The sequence below is a fragment of the Orbilia oligospora genome, assembly GCF_000225545.1.
Source record: "Orbilia oligospora ATCC 24927 unplaced genomic scaffold scaffold00109, whole genome shotgun sequence".
NCBI lineage: Eukaryota > Fungi > Ascomycota > Orbiliomycetes > Orbiliales > Orbiliaceae > Orbilia > Orbilia oligospora.
The window spans coordinates 386,575-405,171 of NW_011645666.1; the positions used below are offsets into that span (position 1 = coordinate 386,575).

The 18,597-nt window shown below is 45.3% G+C and overlaps 6 protein-coding genes across 6 annotated transcripts; 1 reads left to right on the forward strand and 5 right to left on the reverse strand.

The window, feature by feature from the left end:
* Nucleotides 1–276: 276 nt before the first annotated feature.
* On the reverse strand, nucleotides 277–1,504 carry AOL_s00109g115 (uncharacterized protein; the record flags this gene model as incomplete). The annotated part of the gene is made up of 2 exons (XM_011126596.1): nucleotides 277–622; nucleotides 726–1,504. 2 exons carry the CDS (start codon nucleotides 1,502–1,504, stop codon nucleotides 277–279), a joined length of 1,125 nt encoding a protein of 374 aa, XP_011124898.1.
* A 653-nt stretch (nucleotides 1,505–2,157) lies between these two features.
* On the reverse strand, nucleotides 2,158–4,785 carry AOL_s00109g116 (uncharacterized protein; the record flags this gene model as incomplete). The annotated part of the gene is made up of 4 exons (XM_011126597.1): nucleotides 2,158–3,199; nucleotides 3,271–3,577; nucleotides 3,647–4,139; nucleotides 4,201–4,785. 4 exons carry the CDS (start codon nucleotides 4,783–4,785, stop codon nucleotides 2,158–2,160), a joined length of 2,427 nt encoding a protein of 808 aa, XP_011124899.1.
* Nucleotides 4,786–5,657: 872 nt separating this feature from the next.
* On the reverse strand, nucleotides 5,658–7,581 carry AOL_s00109g117 (uncharacterized protein; the record flags this gene model as incomplete). Its single annotated transcript, XM_011126598.1, has 4 exons — nucleotides 5,658–5,900; nucleotides 5,958–6,318; nucleotides 6,389–7,359; nucleotides 7,444–7,581. The coding sequence occupies 4 exons, from the start codon at nucleotides 7,579–7,581 to the stop codon at nucleotides 5,658–5,660; spliced, it is 1,713 nt and encodes a 570-aa protein (XP_011124900.1).
* Nucleotides 7,582–9,496: 1,915 nt separating this feature from the next.
* Nucleotides 9,497–10,343, reverse strand: AOL_s00109g118 (uncharacterized protein; the record flags this gene model as incomplete). The annotated part of the gene is made up of 5 exons (XM_011126599.1): nucleotides 9,497–9,591; nucleotides 9,680–9,859; nucleotides 9,960–10,111; nucleotides 10,197–10,215; nucleotides 10,322–10,343. The coding sequence occupies 5 exons, from the start codon at nucleotides 10,341–10,343 to the stop codon at nucleotides 9,497–9,499; spliced, it is 468 nt and encodes a 155-aa protein (XP_011124901.1).
* Nucleotides 10,344–10,790: 447 nt separating this feature from the next.
* Nucleotides 10,791–11,495, forward strand: AOL_s00109g119 (uncharacterized protein; the record flags this gene model as incomplete). The annotated part of the gene is made up of 3 exons (XM_011126600.1): nucleotides 10,791–11,206; nucleotides 11,269–11,348; nucleotides 11,404–11,495. 3 exons carry the CDS (start codon nucleotides 10,791–10,793, stop codon nucleotides 11,493–11,495), a joined length of 588 nt encoding a protein of 195 aa, XP_011124902.1.
* A 278-nt stretch (nucleotides 11,496–11,773) lies between these two features.
* Nucleotides 11,774–15,377, reverse strand: AOL_s00109g120 (uncharacterized protein; the record flags this gene model as incomplete). The annotated part of the gene is made up of 7 exons (XM_011126601.1): nucleotides 11,774–12,159; nucleotides 12,224–14,083; nucleotides 14,144–14,499; nucleotides 14,565–14,943; nucleotides 15,017–15,103; nucleotides 15,169–15,268; nucleotides 15,345–15,377. The coding sequence occupies 7 exons, from the start codon at nucleotides 15,375–15,377 to the stop codon at nucleotides 11,774–11,776; spliced, it is 3,201 nt and encodes a 1,066-aa protein (XP_011124903.1).
* Between the last annotated feature and the right edge of the window lie 3,220 nt (nucleotides 15,378–18,597).

Here is an 18,597-nt window from a genome sequence, read left to right on the forward strand (position 1 = left end):
AACTGCAACTGCAACTCCAACAGAACTAAACAAAGAGGAGTATAAAGTATACGGTTAAGATCGATTATATTAGTATTTTGTATGATATCCAAATACTCGAGATGAATAATAGTACTGCCAGTATTACCAGTAATTGTAATTAATGTGCTAGGAGTAGTATAGTTATAATAGTGGCCAACAGCAGAACTCCATTCTTCCCATCTCTATACCTGTATACCATATATCTATCTATCTATATATATACCTATAACCCCGCCATAGCGCCAACTACTATACTCAGTTAACATTAACAATGGTATAGGTCGAATTGCAAATATAAAACTCCCCCGCCGCAGCCAGTCCACCGATTCCCACAACCACCCAGGTCCAAAGATTCCCGACTTCCCTAATCCCCGGCCAAAAGCTATTCTTCTCTGCCTTCCACTCTTTATACTCCTCGTATTTCTCTGCACCTTCCTTCTTGTATTTCTCCATTTGGTATTGTTCGTTTTCCTTGTCCCCTCCTATAAACCTCAAGAAGATATAATTCGCGATGGGCCCGATGAACATGATGGGATTGAACACTCCATCGGCTAGGGCCATCAGAGGAAACGAGAGGTGGACTAGAAAGTCACCTAGATAACTGTAAATCGAATATGTTAGCATGTCTGTAATATAAATACTTAAGTATATATACAAGATACCTGTATGTGTATAAGGTATGGATCGTGTAAAAGAATACTCACTTCGGATGGCGGACAATACTCCAAACCCCGTCCCTCACAATCTTTCCCTTCTTCTTCTTAGATCTCCCCAGTTGCGAATCCGCAAGAACCTCCAGCGCCAATCCAGCCGCAAAGACTCCAACCGCAATCCCATGAACCCATTTGGTATCACCGATACTGCCTTGATCGGGATGGTTGAAAGAACCATAAGATCGCGAATACCCAACTCCAGACCATCCCAAACTCACAAAACTCTGCACAACCGCCTCCGGCAAGAATATCCCAAGAAACGCCTTATTCCACATCTCCCTCTCCACCTCCCCTTCATCGATCACCACCGCCTTCTCCAGATCCCCCTTCCCTTTCTTCCTCCTAATCACCTCTCTATACCTCTCATACCGTCCATCATCCCGTTCTCTTCCTTTAACCCTCCAAAACACCTTCCAAAACAATCTACACCCCCAAACCGTCACCCCTCCCAGTATCAATTTATTCCCGTACCCCATTTCCCTTATAAACTCCCATACCCCTCTCCCTCTACCGCTCATGTAAGGCCATACGACTCCATGGTACCATACGTTGCCCACGAAAGCAGACGGCCAGAGTAAATCCTTCGCATCGAGACGGTTTGTAAATCTTCCTGCTGAATATGCTGCTAGTGAAAGTGTTGTGTGTAGGGTTAATGAAGGGAATATATGTGAGCTTAGGATTCCGAGGGTATTTGTGGTTGTGGATGTTGGGAGAGGTGGATGTGGTAGTCGTGGGCTGAACGGCGAGCGCGGTGTGGATTGGAAGTCCATTCTTCTTTTTCCTTCTTCTTCCCACCCCCCCTTTGTTTTGATTGATAATAAAAACCCTCGGGTTCTTCTTAGGTTTTGATTGTAGGTATATAAGCAGAAGGCATTTAGGCGGATGTTTTCCTTTAGAAGTTATCTTATCTATCGAATGATCATCGGGTATGCATATGGTAGTCGTGAGTGAGGATGTAATGATCCAGTAGTAAGTCGCAGAAAGTGTCAGAAGTAATGAATACAAGTTAAGTTATAATTAGTTAAACTACAGTTTGAAAACTGGGGTAACTCAAAAGGGTCCCAACAGAAGGGATCAGGGGATAGTCAGTCCAGTCACAAGCTCAATTTAAAGCTGTTGAGCTTGGTTAAACTTAAACCTCTCGTCCCATGCAATCGCTCGCATGCTATTCGTTCGCTACCATTCCTTATAGGCACTAAGCATAAGGACTTAGGTAAGTACCAGACATCATCCTGCAGCTGCGAAGCTTGTCCCCCGGTCTAACCTCGGATATTCCCCTCCAACAGCTTCAACGCATAGCTACCTCATCGACGCTCAGCTGGCATTGATTCCATATTGAAAAAAAAAAAAAAAAAAAAGGAGGAATCTGTTATTATAAATCTACAGAGGAAGAGAAGAAAGAAGAAGAAGAAGAATAAGTCTATTAATTCTTCCCTCCATCCTCCTTCAATGTCACAATTCTATTCAGCACAATCTTCTCATCAGTTGACTCCCGATCCATAGCAAAATACCCAACTCTCAATCCCTGGAACCTAACCGTCTCCAACCCAACATCCTCTCCGTTCCTTTCTCCTTCAGCCGCCGGCCAAGGTGCCCTCCTTCGTACTTCGTGGAACCCGGTATCAATAATCGCATCCCCGTAAATCTCCTCGCTATTTGGGTTAATATCCGCCAAGAACCCGTTCGGGTTGCTCTCTGGGTTCTCGCTGAGGAATAACTGGTTGAACAACCTAGCCTCGACCTTTACAGGTGAGCCCTTCTCAGGTGCGTGCCCAATCCACTGAAGATAAGTCTTTGGCTTCTTGAATTCCACATCATTTTCATATTTCGCCCTAATCTCCTTAACTTTCCCTGTTTCCTCGTCCTTCACAAACCCGGTGACTTTAACCGTATGCGGAACTCGGAGCAATCCCACACTCTTCCCAGGCGCCATACGGAAGTAATCTTTTGAATCAACTTCTCTAAAATCGCTCCTGTCGATGTAGAACTTATTCGTAAAGGCAACTTTATGTTCGCCCATTTTTGGGTCATTCGGCTTGAATGGCACAGAAATCTCTTCGTAGTGATCCTCTGGGAGATTCTCCAGCACAACGAGAATTGGGTCCAGGATTAATGACAATCGGGGGACAGTCTGTTCCAAGTACCTTCGGACCGACTGCTCAAATCTTGTCGTCATGATATATGTCGTAGCCGTTGTAACTCCCAATTCGTTCACGAACGACAGGATAGCCCCTGGTGGAACACCACGTCTTCGGATCGCAACGAGCGTATACAATCTCGGGTCGTCCCAATCTCGTACATGTCCTTCATTAACCAACTTCGCGATCTTTCGCTTCGACATGATCGTCCCTGTCAAGTTAAGTCGTCCGTACTCGCTCTGACGTGGCTTATAGATCTCCAAAGCATCACACAGCCAGTCGTAAGATTCCCTAGCTGTGATGAACTCCGTAGTGCACAACGAATGCCTATATCTCATCAGCCCCTTCCTTCTTTCCTTCCTCCCCTCTCAAAGAAGAACGAGAGTATATTAACTTACGTAATATTTTCGAAGCTATCGCAAAGACAATGTGTAAAGTCATATGTTGGGTAGATCTTCCAATCTGCCCCAGTTCGGTGGTGTTCGGCGTCCAAAACTCTGTACGCTGTCAAATCCCACATTTGTGGGTTTCCGCTCTTCATATCCTGCTTCATTCGCAGTAGAGCCTCCTTGGGCTTATACTTTCCATCTCTCATATTTCTGAACTCCGCGAGAGACTCTTCGATCGGTCTATTTCTGTGCACACACTCGTATCGTTCGCCTGCTTCTCCTTCTTTTCCACCTCTCTGTTTGTGAATCTCATCCGCTGTAGAATTCTTGTATCAGCATCTATCCCTTGCGCTACTACCATCTTCACCTAAAAGACAAGACCTACCAGTACAATGGCAAACATATCCTTTATCCCTCTTGATCAAATCCTCAGCCAAATCATAGAGTCTCTGGAAATGATCACTTGAATAGGTAATTTTGTATGGCTTGAACCCAAGCCATTCCACAATTTCTTTAATAGAAGTAAAGTACTTCTCCTCTTCAGCCTCGGGGTTTGTATCGTCGTATCGTAGATAGCAGCATCCATCGTTATACCTCGCATATCCAAAGTTAACAGCAATGGCCTTGCTATGTCCGATGTGGAGATATCCATTAGGTTCGGGTGGGAATCGGGTGAATACTTTTCCACCAGTGGCTTTGAGGTGCTCGTCGCGGAGGGTGGGTTTGATCTGTGGGTTCCCACCGGGTTTGTGAAGGGCGCCGAGGAAGCCTTCTTCGAACATGCTGGTAGAATTGAGCGGGTCTGGTTCGGCCGGTGTATCCACTGTCTGCTTTTTCTTCTCGACCTTCTCCTTTGCGGGCTTCGCATCGCCTTTACCCTATATCTCCCATCAATACCATTCATTGTGAGGCAATAATAAATTTTTATATAAAGCATACCTTCTTGATAACGTCCCTCTCATCCTTTGGACCCAGCAGACTCAAAAACTCCGCATCAACAGCCTGCTTAACTTCCAACGCATTCGCCCACTTCAAGTCCGTCGTAGCCTTAACATTTGCAATAGTACTTCCAAGCAACTTATACCTCTGCTCTTCAATCTCTTCCTTCTTCTCCAAGATATATTCCTTGACACGCTCCACAACCTGGTCTTTCGTAAACTCGATGCCAACACCAGCAGCTTTATTAAATCCATCTGGGTTGATCTCGCCCGGTGTTTCTTTGGCATATTTGATAGCAGCTTCGATTTGGACCGAGGATTTTAGCCGGCCGTCCCTAATCGCAGCAGTTATGTAGGATCGGTTTGGAAGGGGGGTATCCTTGCTAGCCACGGCGAGCGCATTAAGGTGTACGAGTTGGTCGCGGGGTAGTTCGCCGGCTACATCATCGCTGGTACTGGATGCTTCATCGATAACAGAAAGTAGCGAGATAAGGTGTTTTTGATTCTTAATAGCGTCTTTGATGGTTTTGTCCGCGAAACCGAGGGTGGAGAGGCGGGCAGTAATCGCTTCGGTGTCGTCTGCCATGGTGGAGACCGTCAAGTTGATCGGTTCTGAACAGGTAAATTCGCTGATATCTAAATCGGTAGAACAATGGTGAAATTATCTTAATGGGATTTACGATGAAGCAGAAGATCAATCGTTAGTAATACTGGATGGGTGATAAGTAAGAGGTAGCAGGTGGAAAGTTGGGTGGAATCAATGGTGGGGCAGGTGGAAATATAAACGAAGATAAGGCTGCAGATAGTGCTGTGGTATCAACGCACGACAGGCCTGACCTCTCTCGAGCTCTGACTCAACTACAACCTCAACATCAGCCGGCCGTTTCTAAGCGTCAAGGAAGATAACCACATCCACGATAATTACAGCCATCCGCAGATAGTAGATTATGATATCCATTGACCAATTGTATCCAGTCCGTACAAATCCCATTAGATCCTTTAAAGGGTTCCTTGCAAACAAATTTAAACGGGAAACAAAAAAAGGAAGTTTTCATCTGAACACAAAAATCGTTCCCCCCATTATAATACCTAGCGCTAACTGAAAAAGAAGCAGAATATAAAGGGGGTTTCGGGCAGCCGTGGTTAGTCGTACGTAGGCAGGAAGAGCCATTACATTAAATTCATTTGTTTAACAAAAAAAGAAGGATCGTATAAATGAAAGAAAGAAAGAAAGAGAAGGACCGGGGGACTGAAAAAAAGAGGCGAAGGACGAAGGCGCTGAACAAGAAAAAGCACGAGCCATATAAGTAAGTAATTAAGTAGCTATAGAAAGGCACACTTTTATTTGAGACAGAGCAATTTCGGCCGTCTCTAAGGAAAGCCCTTCCACGGGGACCTTGCACTGCAAAAGTCCTGTTCTTTGGTGATATATCTTTCTAGACTTTAAAGATCGTAGCTTCAACCACGACCAAAGCTAGTAGACCACGTCCACCGAGCCCCGTTGCTTCCGCCTGATCCGGAAGAAGTGTGCATATTACTGCTCCCACCAGCTGCACCACCGCTCCCCCCTGTGCCTCCACTACCACCTTGGCCTGGTAATGGTGGGAACCCGGACCCAGATGCTCCGGGAGGTGCTCCAGGTGTCGGTCTTTGCCGCCGTTGGTCTTCTGGTGTAATTGGAGTACGACATATTGGACAAGCCTGGAAATATAATTAGTATGCCATGGATCGTTGGACAAAGCGCAATGGAGTACTTACATCATGCGTTTCCAACCACCTTGTTACACACTCCTCATGATAAATATGCTTACACGGAAGCTTTACGACCTCATCATCAACCTTATATTCATCCTGGCAAACCACACATTCACTGCCATCATCCACTTCCGCCTGTGTTACTTTCACCTTGGATAAATTCCTGATAGATTCCTCGGAAGCTGGTGGAGGCGCATTCCCTTGGTGCTGCTCCATCAATTGGGATAATATCCTATCCATGTCTTGTTGGTTCCAGGCGTAGTCACCTGTTTGGCCATGCCCGAGTCCAAACGCTCTAAGTAGTGGTGGAAATCCGTTACCGTCGTCTCCATGAGCACCAGATCCGATAATGTTGACGAGGATGCTTCAAAGGTCCCCCCCACCTCTCGTTAGCCATAACTCCCATCATCCATTGAGAAGCTTAAGATACACACCTAGCCAAGTTCATTTCGCCCGGACCTTCGGGACCCCCCTGCTGCCCGTGAGGCGGCATTGGCGACGATGTCCTTATCGTCCTTACCTCCCCATTGGGTCCAGTCCACGTCCTCGTTGACGAATAATATGTGACCCCACCTCTCCCTCTCGGCATTTGCATAAATAGTGGACTCTCCATTCCGTGCGGCGACCCACCGTGCGGCCCGCCAGGCGGCCCACCATGCGACCAACCTCCAGGCGACGGTACAGTTCCAGGCGAATGTCCAGGCCCACCCAATCCTTCGGCTTGACTCGAACCTTGGCCAGGATTATTCTGGCCAGCCATTGGAGGGGATCTACCACCCGGGAAGGCGCCAGGGACGTGGTATTGCTGGTTTCGAGTGTTGTCGTTGGGATCCCCCTCCCGCGGAACACCCATAATATTTTGTACTATGGAGGCGAAAATATCCATGACCGGTTGCGAAGCGTTTCCGAAGTTCGAAGTAGCGGCTGGAGAGGAACGTTGCTGTTGTTGTTGTTGCTGCTGTTCTTGCTGCTGTTGCTGGTGGCGATCATCTCGCTGTTGATTTAATGGGTCCGATTGTGGGGTCGAGCGCATTGATCGAGCGCCCGCACCCGGGAAATGGGCGTGGAAATGGTCGAACGGAGAGCTCGGGAACGATGGCTGTCGAGGGTTCGGACTGACTCCTCCTATTACATGGCCACCGCCAAAGGGGTGCTGAGGACCTGGCGAGCCAGAACTGCTTCCGAACTGCGGTTGTATCGTGCGAAAGCTAATCTGAGGACCCGATCCACCGCCCATACGTAATGTGAACCCTGTACCATGAGGTGCAGGGCCAAAGCCAGTATCCCGATGATCATGGTCGGCATGATGGTGGCGATGGTGAGAATAGAAGCCGTCGTCTTCTTCGTCATAGTCATCGTCCGAGTCAACTAAGGTTCGGTGAGGGGCTGATTCGTCGTGTTCGAGCTGTATGTAGAATTACATTTGTCAAAACCAACTATTCGTAATGGATACAAAAAATAAGAAAAGGAAGTCAAAAAAGCAACTTACAATCTCAGTGAAATCGGATTCACATTCCGGACATACCAAGCCGTGCTGGTCCCTGTACCATTCGTTCCTGCACTGATGACAGAAGACCAACTCTCGACTTTGGTTGCCGGAGGGTTGGCGCGGCGGCAAACCGCTCATTGTGGGAGGGTTTTTTGGATTTGTTGGATTTGGGATGTGCTGGGGTCTTAGGATTCTAGGAAGGTTAGAGCGTACAAAAGAAGAGAACGAGGTGATGTCGGTGACAGGGAGAGAGAAAGAGAGAGAGATGAAGCAGCACGTCTAGTGGCCGGCACTGAATGGAAGAGTCAAAAATGAAGGTAAAGGGAAAAGGTGAAGGGAGACAAGATATATGAAGATATTCGGATAGTCTGTAAGAATGACAGCAAGAGTAGGAGGAGGAGGGGTAGGAGTAAGAGTAAGAGCAGGAGAAGAGCGGGGTGGTTGGAGAGGGAAAGGAAGATGTAAGTTGGAGGAAGCTGAATTGTCGAGAGAGAAAGAAAGAAGGCTGTCAGGTTAACGTTGAGTGATGAGATTGTGTCGACGTGTTGCTGTCGACAGGCACCTCAAAGAAATCAACAACGTTGTTATAATTATAATTATTACTATAATTACAACTGACAAGATGATATAATATAATGGGGATGGAACGATAATGTTAGGTGTAAGCCACAGCTGGATGGATCCATGGAGTTTAAACATGTTTGTGGAGTTCTACCAATACTAATACTAATACTGGTAGTAGTGCACGGAGTGGTGATTTGATGTGGTGGCGATGATGGTTGCCCGATGTGATATCATAATCCCATGTATGTTAACAGGCACTATACTAACCATACTTTAAGTACGTTGCTCACCTTGATTCGATTTGCAATATTAGATTTGATTGGATTTTATTCGATTCGATCCGATTCGAACTTTACACACCTATTTTATTATAACTGTAATATATGTGTGCGTGTGCTTTGGGAAGCTGCCGCATTAGTGTCGTCGCCGATACAAGACAGATTCGAAATCAAATCGATCCAAGTTGAGTTTAAGGGACATACATGCATGATATGATATCGATACCAATGGTAGTTTATATATAAAAAGCGTCCCAGACTTCCAAACTTAGACTTCGACTCATACCACTTACGAACGAACAAATGATATGATGAATGAATGAATATATAAAAAAAAGGTCTCATCTCCGAAGTGCGCAGCTACTTAATGAACCAGGCTGGCCAGTCTGTGCCGAATCTTCCAGAACAGCTCTCCCAATCAGTGCACTGCAGCCGTCTCACAACCGTCACACTCGCCGTCATGTCAGCACTTTGTGGCACGTAGCTTAGCTATAGCCTTCCCCCAGACTATACGTATACGTGTATTCGATCACAACCTGGTTTGCTATTCTAAGTATTTCGATGGCGCCTGTATTGGATACCACAAGAGTCGACAGAAAATAAAGCAAGTGAAAATGAAAAAAAAATGAAAAAAAAATGAAAAAATGAAAAAAGAAGGGCTGAATAAGAGCCAGAGAGGAGAGAGAGAGATATGTATCCCAAACAAAGAACCCCAGGAAGAAGTAACGAAGCGAAACAATATGCGTGTGTCGAATATCAGTAAAGAAAAGTATAAAAAAGAAAGAACGAGGACGCCTGCATTGTACAAACAATTAAATTATACCAATAACAATGCAATCTCAATAGAACAACAGCGTATGCATGCTCTCTGACGAATAAACTCAATCACTCATTCCGCCCCCTCCTCTTCCTCCTTCAAAGGTAAAAAAAAACTTATGTATATTCCCAAATAGCACAGCCTAGCACCCTCGTATGCATTTGCCCCGTTCCGTATGCCAGACAAGATTTAACGCGCACCATCGGTGTATTCCTTAGTCCCTATCCCTAGTCTCTAGTTAACCCAAATCATACCCATCACTTTTCGAGGTCTGTAAAGGGAGCGAGAAGGGAGAACTCAAAGACTAATCACATAGAGAGAGTCTTGTCAACTCGAGTTCCAAAGGGGTAGGGGAGAAAGGAGAAACAAAAGGGTGGCAAGGCATAGAATAGCATTACCTCCGCTTCGTTAACCCTTTGTACAAAAAGCTGCCCATCACTCCGGCCGCAATAACCACCCCGCTCAGTATCGCGACACCGAGCATGCCCTCTGTTCATGTTCATGTTCGTTAGCTATTGCCTTGCCCCTTATGATTTTTTTAAAAGACTTTGGAGGGTAAAGGATGATAAAATAATACCCTTAGCGACTCGATCTTCAATCAGTCCTTTCAAGCTCATCGCCTGCATATTCTTATTCTCCTTCTCCAGCAATAAATCGTTATATTTCCTCGCCTCTGCATAATTTCCTAGCTTGTAGTTCCCCAAAGCGAGATAGTAAAGACATTCCCGACGGCGTTCGGGGGCATCGCGGAAGATTTCTACAAAATTATCCCACATTTTCGTCAGTACCCCGCCACCCCAAGTTCTTCGGTAAATCTCTAGAAAGGATCGGAGGTGGGGATGATTGTAGATTCGTACCAGTAAGCAACTTGATACCGTATCGCTGGTCAATAGCCTTGTCGGACTTGATGAGGCCCCAGGCGTAGTTAAATTTCGTCTGGATGCTGACGTATTGTCCTTCTCGATCGTATTGTTTTCGGAGGACCTCGAGCTCGGCTTCCTTTAACGGGCTAGTTTTTCGGGGTCAGTATCGAAGTCATGGAATTCGGAGTATCCGCCGTAGTAGTAAAACGGGGTATGTATGTATTGCGATACCTTTCCGCATCAGCGGCATCTATCCGTCCACCAATCTGTCAGTATCCCAACCCTCGGCTTAAGCTCCTCCAAGACATTCTTTACTAGCAGCAGCAGCACCACAACAGGCGTAGGTAATAACTCACATGGCAAATTATCCGACGACATAGCTTATGAATAAGAAGAAACCAAATAGATTTTGGACTACAGTATCCTCTCGTCCTTATGTTTAAGTTGGTTGTGAAATATTGTTGAAAGGTGGGATATTGTTTGTTGGTGGATGCGTAACCGGGGAAAGTGCAATTAAATTGTCGGGATGGAGCTTGCACATATAAAGATTTGAACCACACGATCTGATCGGTCGGCCTGAAATGAGGCTTTGCGTCATAAGGACGCTCATCACGTGGCTGTGGCGGTGTTTGTCACACTCGCCACAAAATGCCGAAATCCTGAAAAATGCGTTGTCGTGGAAATGGAAATGAAACACAAACAACACCGAAACACCGCTCAACCGTTAGCGTATTACCAGACTGGTATGTACATTGCAGAGCTTCAAAGCTTCGCGTATCGACAATCTTCCCTGCATCTACAAAGAAGAAAGAGTGCCTACCCAACATGCCTCTCCTCGACACCCCCCCGGCGACTCTCTGCCACAGTGTTCTCGAAGCATTCCATATCCAATCCGACATCGAACGTCTAGCTACTATAAACGAAAATGCCCAAACCCTTCAGAAACTCCGCAAAACAGAACTCGATGAAACTCGCTCTGCCTTGCGCTCCCTCACTCGCTCCCTTGATGCTGCAAAGTCCTCGGCCGAAGCATCTTTAGCTGTCGCTGCGAAAAGAGAACACGCGAAAACTATTCTCGACCTCGATAAGCAGAAATTTGCACTCGCAAAAAATGTGACGGAGTTGGAAAAGAGTAATCATCTTATGGAAGCAAATCTAGCCAAGATGAAGGATGAATATGAAGGACTAGAGTTGGAGAGCCCTATGCAGAGCAATACAGCTTTGTCAGAGGATGAAACTATGTTCGTTTGAGTCGATACGGAAAAAATATATTGTATGGAAAACAGTGCTGACTGCGTGGTAGCTTGCGGTTGAAGATATACCGATCATTCGGGATTGAGCTCAAGGAAGACGGTGCTGGCGGTTACTCCTCTGCCATTATTAGTACGCTTCCCACATCTATCATGACTGTTTTCCGACTACTAATATTATTATACAGATAAAAAGGACCAAGGTGACGTAGCTATGATTAAGCTCGACAGCCGTCTTAAGAGGAGTACATACACGGACTTCTTCTGGGACGCAATCTAATGATGACTTCAAAGTTTTTGATTCTTGGAGCTCTTGGCGAACTTGGTGTTATTGGAGTTTGGACGAGATACCTATGCTGTAATCACATTTAGCTTGCTTTATCGGTAATTCATTGCAAGATATAATGAAGTTTTAATGAAAAAAGGGCGCTGGAATGAGCTTCCCATTCGCAAGATGAGTAGAAAAGTAAGAAACTCCGCTAAACCGCTAATATACTCTGATAGTGGAACAAGGTAAATAGTAGGTAAAATCCCACAAAGATACTACTACTCCTCCTCCTATTCCACCCATTCCTCGTCCTCGTCGTCCACTTCATTGTCACGTTCTTTAACACCTCCCTCGTCTTCATCGTGTGCCCCACCGGGCCCACCGGGCCCACCCCCCTCATCATCTGCAAAGGCCCTCTCTCCATCCTCCCCCCAACATTCCAATTGTCCCACGTCACACAGATGCCTCATTGTCGGCCGTCCATGTGGGCAATTCCACGGCTTATCAAGCTCCCCCATGTGCTTAACAACCTTCTTCATATCCTTCAACCCCAACGTTCGCCCAATCATGATACTACTCCGACAAGCTCTCATCGCAAACATAGCCCTAACCTTTGATGGTCGGACTGTGTCATCATTTGGATGTTCACGGATCAAGTGGAGCAGTTCCTCGAAGTCTGTCTTGAAGTGTTAAATCTTTATCCTCAAACAGCATGTATACATGGTGATGGAAATACTTACCCTTCAAATCGAACACCTTATCCTTGCTCATTGGTAGGCTCACTAGCCTACACCTCTTCCCTACGGGTCCCTCATCATCTATCTCAACTACAAACCCATTCTTCTTAAGAACGTCCATATTATCCATAACCACTAGTTCATCCATTGCACTTAGTTCCAGCACTTTGGGCCTCACCAACGGTTGATTTTGAACCACCGTCTCAGCCTGTAGTCTCTCAAAGTTATATTTCTCATCGGAAGCATGCTGGTCTATGATGAACAAATCGTTGACACCGTCCCCCTTTTCAGAGAGACGAGTAGCAAGGATGAAACCGAGGTTGAATTGACCAGCTATTCGCATTTTCGCAAAGTCAGATTTTGCGATTGTGAGCGAAAGCCTTTCTTCCGCTTTGGAACTCTCTTCGGCGGGGTTGAATTTTAGAAGGTCTTGTTTGGATGATTTCCCTTTTGCCTTGGAGTTCAAGTCAGTGGTTGTAGGACGAAGAGTACTAGCTAGTGACCGTATTTTATCGATTGATAGGGACCGAATATTTTGAACGAGGCAGTGTGTCGAGTCTTTCAGGTCGATGTTATGGGCTGTTGTAGAGTTGGCTTTTGGCAAAGAAGGTTTTGTGGGCGGTTTTTCGGCCTGTGCGATCAGTTCTTCAACTGTTCGACGCTCCCGCTGACGATGTTGTTCTTCTGTTCCATTCTCTTCATTTATCACTGGCTCAACATTCCTAACGGAACCTGTTACAGAGCGCCTAGCTCTAGGCGGTGAAGATGGGAGGATCATCCTCTCTGACGCCGTTGATACTGGTTCGGAATCCACCACAATATCCGAATTCTTCCCCAGAGGGTTGGCTTCTTCCTCTGGCCCAACTTCTTGGTTAGGCTCTATGTCTTCAGTTCCAATGCTTATCCGGGGTACTTGTGAGGTTGGTATCATATTCTCTTCTCTCTCCTCAAACTCCTTTGGAGATTCCACTTCGTTATCTTCCTGACTCCCAATAGGTACTGCCTCCTCTTCTGATTCCGAAATATCATCCTCAGGAATCGTCAACGAATTCTGTGTTCCAGGTGCACTAAACCCCTTTAACTTCTTCGCGAATGTATCCTTCTTACTCCTCGCCGCTACCCTCCTTGTTGGTGAAGACGAGGACACTATGCTTGACGACACCTTGGACGGACTACGCTTTGGTGTTGACATGACCGTTCGGTTCCCAATTGTGATAGTAGTCGGTTGTGGCGAAGGTCTTCTCCAGGGCTTGGGAGAGGACTGGGAACGTGGGTGTGGACTTATTTCTTCTTCTTCTTCCTCCTCTTCTCCTTCCTCAGCGGCTGTTCTTGTGGATGGCTCAGCTGGTGTAGTAGTCCCTTCTTCATCGTTATTTTCTATATGTGATGGCTGTTTGGCTGCAAATGCCTTTGCTATCTTTCCCTTTTGTGCGTACGTTAAACCCCTCGAACTCGTAGGTCGTTCGGTTTCGACACTCGGTTCACTCGTTATACTATTCCGATGGAGTTTCGACACAAGACTCGAGAAAGCGGCATTAGATTCCTCTTCTTCAACATTACTTTCTTCCAACACAGCAACCGAAATTTCGGGCTGCTTCGAAGGTCCAGCTACCACAGTATCATCATTTCCGTCCTCATCTTCATCATCAGAGGTCCGCTGAAGTATTCGTTTCGCCGGTGTTTTTGCGGGCTCGGCACCGGTCACCTTAAACGTTCCAAGTTTCGACTGCGTCGCCGCTGGGACTGTCTGATCTGCCCCATCGAACAATTTTGTCAACGAGGTTTTCAGCGACTCTAGCAAGCTGGCTTGGTCATGTAGGAGAATAGTCCTTTTATCCGGCGAAACATTGACGTCGTATGCAGCTTCACAGCATCATTTTTTAGTATATGCCGTCAGCTTCGTTTTAAAGGACGGTTACTCACTTGTATCCAATTGCAAATCCGCAAATACAAATGGCGATTGTGTAAGGTTATAGGATTTATAAACTTCATTAATCGCCCTTGCCACCTGCGGTAAGTTACAAGGCCTCGAGTTGACAAAGAACAGTTGTCTATCAGGCGCTTGTCTTCCTTCCCCGAATACCGGACGGGATATATGTCCCACAATCTTGACATTCCGGGTATCTTCCCTGCCACGATGAAGAACTGATGTAGGCGTATTCATTTCGAATTCCAAGTTGAGAGGTATTAAGTTTGCCAGAGCTTTTGCGCCAAAAACATTTGCAATGTTTTCTTTAGTTGTTTTGTTTGCCTTGGTGCTGAATAGCAGGGTCTTCTTCCTAGTTTACTTTAGCATATAAATACTTTGCAAGTATCTGCACGGACTGACAGTCTGAATACATACCCATTAGGAGGATGGTTATAAACCGTAAATTTAACACCGACACAAACAATCGCATAAGCTTGTAAGAAGCTAACCACTCTGGCAAACTCCCGTTTTATATTCCTCTCCAACTCTTGCTTTCTCACGGGCAGATTCCTGAACAATGTTTCAACGGACACAGTTGTCCCCCTTGGATGAGACGCCACAGAGGTCGATTTCAAGGCGCCTGAGATATGGAATTCGCACTTTGTACCCTTGGGAGCTACATCCGCTGTTGCAGTTGTAACCCAAAGATTTGAGAGGGCGCATAGGGAACTAAGGGCTTCACCGCGGAAACCATAGGTTGTGACTCTTTCAAGGTCTTCATAGCTGCGGAGTTTAGAGGTATAGTGTTTTAGGGCTGGGCGGAGTAAATAATGGAAAGAAGTCAGATCCAGTAGGCTCTAGATTATTTATAGATATATGTTATGTACCTAGCTTATCGAAGTTTTCTGGGGATATTCCTAGACCATTATCGCTAACTTCAATGAGGTCAAGGCCATGGTTTTTGAACCTGATTTCTAGTTGACTTTTTGTTAGTGAGTTTTTAAGAAGGATTCGCCGTTGAAGGCTTAGAAAGGAGAACCTATTGAAGTAGCATTTGCATCAATGCTGTTTTCGACTAGTTCTTTAACGGCGGAGCAGAGGCCGTCGCTGATTACTTGGCCGGACTGGATTTGGTGGACCTGTATGGATATACACATGTAAGCTCTGGTTCGAGTCACGTTATATCTGGATATCTCAAAGTTTGAGTTTACGTACCGAACGGCCCTCGATGGCTTTGATTTCTGCCATAGTGGGTAGATATATGCTCCTATAATATACCAGAATACCCAAACTAGCTTGGATATCGAGATATCATGAGACCGTGAGAGAGTGTTTCGGCGACTGTAGTAGCTAGTAGTTAAGTAGCAGAGCGGGTTCGTGCAGGTTCGCGTGGAAGGAGAGCTTTAGGTTGAGCTTGGCATGCTTTTGGCTGGTGCGAAACCGCCTGATTGCGCGACGGTTGGCAACGCATAAAATGCAACAGCTAGAGCTCAGGAATATTCGAGATGGATTCAGTGCAGTTCCGTTTATAAATTTACGAATTCGATCCAATCGTTTGATATTGGAAGATGATGGGCTTTGGTTACCAGGGAACAAAATCTTTTATTTTTAAAAGTTATAAAATATTAGTTTTAAGCTATGCCGGTGAGTTGATTGAACATAAATTACACATACACTAGCTTTCTCTCAACAGAGTACAGGCTTTCTAGAGCTTAAGCTGGCGACCCTGGCCCAGATAGAAAATCATGAATACGATTGCGAGCTGGCGGTCTGAATGCCGTTTGTATTCTCAAGTTTGGAGCGGCTGCTTGGGGTTGAGCCACATTAACTTGGCCACCCTGTTGCTGCTGGCCGGGTATACTTTCGGGTTCATCAGCATTCAAACCCATCAGAAGCTGGAGAGGATTGGTAGGCTTTTATCCTAGTTCTTCCTGTTCCCAGATCTTGTCATAAACTGACTGGCTCAAACGTTGAGATTTCTCATCTTCAGTTAATATTTGATAGGATATCTCTGCTTCCCTGACCCCTAATCGTTCTCGTTTCAGTTTCTCTTGGTACTTCGCCCCTTATTCTTTGTCTATAATCCACCCCTCAGCAATTAATGTATCCAGCGGTATATCGACTGTCAAATCCTCTACCCCATCTGCGGATATAGTAGCGATGGGGCGATAGTCTCCGGCTTTGATAATGCGACTTCATCGCCCGAGCTCGAGCTTGGCTTTTATGGGCTATTCGGACGTTCATCAATTCTGTTTCCTCCATCTTCACCACCATCTTCCTCTTCAGAAGCATCCGGGTCCGTGTCATCCGTGCCCAGTAGCAGACTCGCACCGTATTCAAAAAATAAGTACCAGTAATCAGTAAAATACCCACCGGAATATATCGCCCTCCTTTGCTGTGGTAGTCCTATGTCATCCCGGTCTATGGTTTCCCAATTGTTGCGGCAACAATACAATACATCAGATTTTCCGGGTTTTAGTCTGTTAATTATAGACCCTCATGGCTCCGGGATGGTAGTAGTGCTAGTGAGGTCAAGCTTGTCTCGTCGCCAGACTCCTCAACTGTGGGTCAATATCCCTCCAATAAGTGGCAGTGATGCTATAAAACATGTTGTACTTTTGGCTATTACCAACACCTCGAGACAAGTATTCAGGGAAAGCATCTTTGAACCGTATTATTCCACGAACATTTTTCCAAGAGCAAGGTTCGTTGAAGTCAAAATCTTCATCCTTATCAAAGACGCCGCGTTTGTTATTATATAATAATATTATATCCGGAGGGCCATCTCCACCAGGTAGTGTACGAACAGGAACGTCGCGAGGATGCCCTCCATTTGAACCGGAATAGTTCACGGGGTAGCAGCGGTAGTGGGGATATACACTCCAGTTGAATTCGGGGATCGGGGCTTCAGGGAAGAGGAATAGAAGGTCGTTTTCTAAGTCGAAACTATTGAAAGCAATCTCATAGGCAATTGCATTAATTGCGGATGAAGAGCTTAAGAGTAAAGGAGGAAATAGGCCCGCATTTTTCAATTTTCTTTAAGAAAGTAAATAAATGAAAACAGTGATAGTAACTAGAATTTGTCTAGTACCCAGCCCCACCGAAAAAAAAAATCCAGGGCGTCGGTATAGATATCCATATAGCATTATAAGCTTAGAGAACGTGGGATATCAATAAATCGGATGTGTACATCCAGTGGCGTACGCACATGTTCGACAAGATATTTCCTGTATAGGTATAATGCGTGCAATTTTACATGTAGCTTTGCTTAAGATATGGGCTCTTGATACGTAGACGTAAAGACTCTATCTAACGATAATTCGCTCATATTCCCCAGAGCAAGCTCTGAGCACAAAACCAAGGAAGCTCAATTAATTGCAGAACCTGGACAGTTATCAATTATTTTGTTGCAGTTTTCGTGTTGCAGTAGCCATAACTCCACTGCACTGAAGCAAAGCGTGCGGATCGATATCATGGACCGTCTAGAAATATATAAATACTTACATTTACTGGAAATACTTATAGAGGTAAAATATGGTACCTATTGATCTCTGATTAGGCGGATCTAGGATAAGATTAGTCAAGGCGTCTATAGATTTACAGCAGAAAAAATATATAGTTTATGTATACAACATAAACAATTTACTCCAGTTGTACCTATACAATGATATCATTTGCCTCGCATTTGCATTCCCAAGAAATCTTTTTAATATAATTTGAGAAGGAGGAGTGCCCCTTTCTCTGCTTGTTCTCCTTGCATGGAGCAGGCACGCTGGCATGCATCCGTCGGGTCGCTGACCAATGGAGAAAACATAGATCCCCAGGACTTTGGCTTGAGAATCCTTGTATCATCTCCCTTTCCGGACGGGGCATCGATGCTCTGCCTCGTTGTCTTTATGGTTTGCATGTCAGGAATACATGTATGTATGTATTGCAAAAATTGTGATACGGGGGAGAACTTGAAATTAGAAGGTTAAAAGGAAGCTCTCTTTTTCTTCTTCTTCTTTGTTCTTCCTTTCGATCTGACTTTGGTTTCTTTTGAAGGAGAGGATATGCAGGGCTGTAAAGGGAGCTAGCTGGGTGAATGCATGTCTAGGTAACTTCAAGGTTAACTTGACCGAACTAACCAGCTTGGGAGCTCAAGCTTAAATGGTCAAGCTTGCTAGCTGGCATTTTGATTAAATTTACCTTCCAGACGGCACGGTACCAGTGGGTCTGCCACCTATCCAGGATTTCTTGTCGTGAAGATTAATATTCGATTTGGTGCTGCATATTGATGGGTTGATACAATATACCAACTTCTTATGACATTATATTATATAATGCTCTATAACTTCAAAAATTATTTAATTCTAAGCCAAACTAGATGATTGTTGACGCTGAATTCAAAAGACTCTTGCGGATGCGATATACTATATGTTTGACTGGCAGTTGCAATTAATATTAATTGCTGTTGGGCAAGCTGCCA